This window comes from Mirounga leonina, unplaced genomic scaffold (genome assembly GCF_011800145.1).
Source record: "Mirounga leonina isolate KUSES-001 unplaced genomic scaffold, KU_Mleo_1.0 Mir_173, whole genome shotgun sequence".
Classification (NCBI taxonomy): Eukaryota; Metazoa; Chordata; class Mammalia; order Carnivora; family Phocidae; genus Mirounga; species Mirounga leonina.
Genome location: NW_023270447.1, coordinates 77,073,236 through 77,079,235, shown reverse-complemented (window position 1 = coordinate 77,079,235; position 6,000 = coordinate 77,073,236). Strand labels below are relative to the sequence as shown.

The window sequence follows — 6,000 nt, the reverse complement described above, 5'->3', positions numbered from 1 at the left end:
AAATAAATAAATAAATAAATAAATAAATAAATAAATAAATAAATAAATAAAATCTTAAAAAAAAAAAGAAGAAAGAAAATAAAGGTAATTCCTTTACATAACACTGCTCCAAGGAAGGCTTTGTGATTTAAAAAGCGTGATAAAATTTAACTACTAGAAATAAATGGCTTTCACATGGCAAAAAGTGCCGGAAGTGGAGCCAAAAGACAAATGACTTCTATCACAAAGAGTTAATCTCTATTTTTTTAATATCAGAGCTCCCGAAAATAAGAAAAAGCTTAATGGAAAACTGAATAGAAAGATATGCAAAATTCATGAATACCGGGCTCATACAAAGAAACACAAATGGTCCTTCAACATATTAAAAACTTAAACCCAAATCATTATGGCTTTGAGATATATCATTTACCAAACGGGCAAAATCCAAAAATATGATCATACACTATTTTGACAAGGATGAGGAAAGTGGGCCTCCTGCACTTTGCTGGTGGGAGGGTAAATCGGTACAGGGGGAATATGGCAATATCTTAGTAATTACAGATGCATGTACTCTGTGGCCCACAATTCTCTCTCTGAGAATCTATCCTACAGATATATCTGTACTTTTATCAACTGACAAGATACAAGCTAATTCACCACAGTATTGTAGTAATAAAAGATCAGAAACAACCCAGTGCCCAGCCAGTTGAATATAGTATAGTATATCTACACAAGGGAATATTATATAGCCATAAAAATGAGGAAGTGCTCTAAGAGCGGATATGAAGAGACTGCCAAGATAAACTGTTGGTTAAGACATTTCCCCCTTTTCTACATCTCTGAAATAGGGATCCAACTTACAGTCAATGTGACATGCAAGCGCTGTGTCATTTAATTGGCAACATTAAATAATTTCTTAGTGGTACACATAACAACAGTATACTACCTTAGAGCTAATGAACTAGGACAGTGAATAAAGCAAATATAGATTAGTGTATGCAGTAGGTTACCTGTAACCATCATGTAAAAAGTCAGGAAAGTAAGAATAAATACTCATATTTGCCCGTATCTGATCTACTAAAACTGGGAGTGTACTGGGGACGAGGGAATGCAGGAGATGGGAGCTAGGTCCAAGTGGGATTTCTTTGTCTATACCTTTCTACGTAATTTTGATTTTTGAACGAAGAAACTATATTACCTATTCAAAGAAAAAAATTAACACACCCACTGAATAAATTATTATCTCAGATAAAGGGGTATGTGAATAAAAATTATTTGGGGGCAGGTATTAATTCAAGAGCGGGAAAATCTAACACTGTCCACCTCCACCTTCTTTATCTTTGCAGTCTTGTCACAGAGGTCAAACTCTACGTTATGCAGCCCTCAGTTGGTTTACTGTTTTTTTAAACTCAACACAGATCTATTTTTTTTTTGAGATGAAACCAAACACACTACATAAAAATTACTTGTTGAAGTTTGTTTAAAATATTCAATAGGAAAAAGTCCCTTTAAGAAAGATACATGTAGGGACGCCTGGGTGGCTCAGATGGTTAAGCGTCTGCGTTCGGCTCAGGTCATGATCCCAGGGTCCTGGATCGAGCCCCACATCAGGCTCCTGGCTCAGCGAGGAGCCTGCTTCTCCCTCTCCCTCTGCCTCTCTCCCTGCTCATGCTTTCTCTCTCTCTCTCTGTATGTGGGTCTCAAATGAATAAATAAAATCTTAAAAAAAAAAAAAGAAGAAAAAGAAAGATACATGTATGCTCTTAGGTTTTGGTTGATTATAAAACTGACCCAACTTGGCAAAAAATCTTCAATGGATTACAACACTGATAATGTTAACAACAGAAGGGCAGAACTCTAACCCACCCTCCAATTCAGAAAATAATAAAGGAATTAGTATTAGTCAATCAAATTTATTCAATCAGTATTACTCAAGTTTACAGAGGCCTCCTTTCCATTCTGAAAGTTGTTTATGATCTAGGAAGAATAGTTCTTAGAATAAAATGTTGAGGTTTTCTAATCCTATAAAAGTTTAGGATGCATTTCAATCTGAAAGGTTACAAGAGGTATGTGAAAAGTGTCGAAACAAATCACCAGTATACTACACTTTAGATTTTCTGGGGATTTTATTTGCCATTTATAATGTGTAATATATTTATACTGCTATTTTAAACATGTTTTTACAGAAAAAGCAATACAAACTCTATTGTTTCTACAAAGCAGTTCGAAATTTTAAGGGTTCTTAACAGATTTACCCAACTCCAAGAGGACATCCAAGTTCAATAGGTTTGCCCAAAGTCACAATTGTATTAGAAAAAACAAATGGAATTAAAATCAAGTTAGTAAAAAATAAAAATAAAATCAGAGCTATTTAAATTTCCAGTCCCTTTCCTTAACACAAATCTATTCAAGGAACATGAGAAAAAGACACTGAGCAGCACATCTGAGAGCCTCTCTGGTTCATTCTCAGTGATCTTCTCTAAACTGAAGATGTCTCTGCCTACAAAACTCGATCACACTCCAAACTAATTAGAGTGAAGAGCACCTGCTCAGAACCTGGAATAAAAAGCTTCAGAGAAAGACTTCTCAGTCTAGGAGAATTCAACCACCAATTTATGGTCATCACAGAGTTGCTGCCTCACCAAGAAGGGAAGAGACACACCAAAATACTCAAAAATTCACTAAAAACAGCAGAGATGCAACTCTGATGAGTCCCTTCAATTCCAGGAATCACCCAAAGGAAAGCCTAACAATGAGGACTCATGGCACCATTATTTACCAGGCAGAGATCAAGGCAATGCAAACATAAGGCTTAGGAGGAAAGTGAGGGCCTGCCACAGGACATGCCATACATATTTTGCCAATATCACATAATAGCAAACATGATAACCCTTTGCCTTTCTTCATGGAGACGACAGTCTAAGGGAACTTAATCATGAATTTAAAAAAGAAACAAAAAAGAAAAAGAAAAATCAGTTATAAATCTAAATAAATTATCAATGGCCATGTAATAAAAGTCATAGTATGGTCAATGAAGATTACAATTCATAATCTCCAAAAAACATTACTTCTGTCTTTATTCAACAAGACCCTTTTTTAAAACCTCTGTATCCCTCCTAGTGCCTAGCACTAAACAAATTCTCAGTGTATATGGAAATACTTAAGGAATTTCATTTCAGTTCCTTTTGCACATTTAATCTCCAGGAAAAGGGATGATTAATAGAAATTTCTAGATACCAAGACAGACTACTAAGTTTGGTATTAAAGCAGATCCTAGAATTAAGATCAAGAGCTATAATCTGTATTTATCATAAAACTTTTAAAAGTTGAGCTTTACTCTGAGTACAAAATTTAAATAATAATCTCACCCCCATCCCAAGCAACTGCATTTACCTTAGCCATGACTTCTGGATCTGGTTCTTCCACAGGGTCAGCCCATTCAACTGTAACTACATTTCCCCATACTTTTACTTTTCCACTCATCAGCCGGCGTCTGGCTTGTGCTGCTGACTTGTGATCCTCATATTCAAGGAAGCAGAACCCCCGATTCTTCTTTTTGTCATCGGGTTGATGATAGAGAATAACGTCCACCAAACCCTCTGTTAAACCAACAGCCAGATATATAAGCCAAAAGCATCCACCACACATCTAGCGATTAGGCAGACCTAAATCCATTTGCCGAAGAGCAAAAAATATTGAAGAAGCCTCAAAATGATTCCCTAATTACCTAGTAGACAATTAAATCAGCATTGTTAGATATGGATTGTGAAACAATATTTTACGTTTCTTTTTAATTTGGGGGGGGTCCTGAGGGTACAGCCATAAACAACAGGTCCAGTTACTGTATTCTGATGTATAACATTCTACCATGTTTTAGAGTGTTTGATACAACATGACCTTGTAATTTATAAAAACACTACCAAGGAATTTAAAAATCAAATTATTAATATTAATTGAAAAGAACTTACATTCAACCAAGTAATCATGACCAAAAATCATCCTTGGATCTAAATTAAAAGTTACTGTTTTTACCAAGAATGAAAATGATTGCTGGGGCACCTGGGTGGCTCAGTTGGTTAAGCGTCTGCCTTCAGCTCAGGCCATGGTCCCGAGGTCCTGGGATCGAGCCCCACGTCGAGCTCCCCGCTCAGCAGGGAGTCTGCTTCTCTCTCTCCCTCTTCCTCTGCCCCCCACCCCCAGCTCATGCTGACTCTCTCGTGCTCGCTCTCTCAAATAAATAAATAAAATCTTTAAAAAAAAAAAAGAAAATGATTGCTAAATATTGGTGTCCCCCTGGTCTTAGTCCTGTGTTCTCATCTTTCCACACATGTTCTTTCTAGGCAGTATCAGCTAGTTTGTATTTTTAAAAGCTATCTATATCCTTAAGAATGCTTACATTTTATTTCTAGTCCAGACTTCCAAAATTGCAGTTACCGCTCCCCAAATCTGTCTTCTCTACTTCCCTAATAAACAGTACCATCTCCTGGTTCTCAAGCCAGAAACTGAAGACTCATTCTTGATTTCTTCCTTTACTTTCTTTCCTTTATTCCCCTACCCAATTCAGAGCCCATCTACTTCTTTCCACCTTCACAGCTATTACCCTAGTCCAATCTTCTATCCAAATTACTGTGATAGCCTCAACTAATTGATTAGCTTCTACTCTGAAGCCCCTCAAACCATTATCCATATGGCAGTAGAGATAATATTCTGTAAACATGAAACAGACGTTACTCCCTGCTTGGGATCTTTAAATACCTTCTCATTCTACAAAAATTAAATCTAAACTCCTTACAAGGTCCACAAAAGCCTTGCCTACTTCATCTAATTCTACAGTAATTTTAACAACACTGGCCTTTTCTCAGTTCCTGTAATACACCAAGTTCTTTCTTGCCTCAGAGACTTAGCATGTGTTGCTCTCTTGGAATGCACATCCCTCTGCTCTTTGTTATGCTACATCCTCCTCATTCTTCAGGTCTTGCTTGAAATGTCATCTTATCAGAAAAGCCTTCCATAACCATCAAAAGAGAGATAATAGCTATTCTCTAGCTAGTATCCTTTATTTCCCTCTTCTTAGGGCTCACCACAATGTGTAAATATTTCTTTAATTTTTTTTTTGTCTTATCTCCTTTCCCAGAATGTAAGCTCTACAAGGGCAGAAAACAGATCTTATTCACCACTGTATCCCAGCACATAACACAATGCCACCACTTTAACAGGCACTGGATAAACACCTGCTGAAGGAATGAATAAACGGGTAAGAAGTCAAAAAGGAGCTGATAGGTGATAAAGTGATGAGGTCAAAGAACTGCACCATCTGGAGCCTGTGACCAACACAACTGTGATGGATAGTGGCAGTGGTTACAAAGCAGAACGCTAGAAATCAAGATTTTGGAGTGGGTAGAATTTCTGGCAGCAAGATCCAGAATGTGATCTGGATGTGGGGGAGCTGAAGTAAAGAACTGGAGATGAGGTGGTCATAAAACTAGGAGGCTAGGGGACTGGACAGTCATCCATGTACATACATGTTAAAGGGACTACAAATAAGTCAATTTAGGACAGAAGAGCAAGACTAGGAGCCAAAAGCAATCTTCAATTAATGAAAGACTGACTCCAGAAAGGCAACAGATGACAGCATCAAGGAAGGAGAAAGGACAGTGTATCCGGAGGACAAAACATGGCTTTTATGAGGGGAAGTAATGGTCTAAATCAGGGTTTTTTAGACCATAACTAGAATGAGTATATCTCTACCCACATTTAAAAAAAATGAAATGGGGCGCCTGGGTGGCTCAGTCGGTTAAGCGACTGCCTTCGGCTCAGGTCATGATCCTGGAGTCCCTGGATCGAGTCCTGCATCGGGCTCTCTGCTCGGCAGGGAGTCTGCTTCTCCCTCAGACCCTCCCCCCTCTCATGTACTCTCTCTCTCTCTCATTCTCGCTCTCTCAAATAAATAAATAAATCTTTAAAAATAAACAAATAAACAAATAAATAAATAAATAAATGAAATGAAATGGAACAGGGAAG

The 6,000-nt window shown here is 37.5% G+C and overlaps 1 protein-coding gene across 5 annotated transcripts in view; it reads right to left on the bottom strand.

The window, feature by feature from the left end:
• Positions 1-6,000, bottom strand: part of HNRNPR (heterogeneous nuclear ribonucleoprotein R) — a 38,656-nt gene that overhangs the window by 11,290 nt on the left and 21,366 nt on the right. For 3 of the 5 annotated variants that reach the window (XM_035019533.1, XM_035019535.1, XM_035019534.1), the window contains one exon: positions 3,373-3,587. In XM_035019533.1, the coding sequence (XP_034875424.1) occupies positions 3,373-3,587 (215 nt within the window). The remainder of the gene's footprint in view (positions 1-3,372; positions 3,588-6,000) is intronic. The other 2 variants (XM_035019536.1, XM_035019531.1) reach the window with 1 other exon arrangement.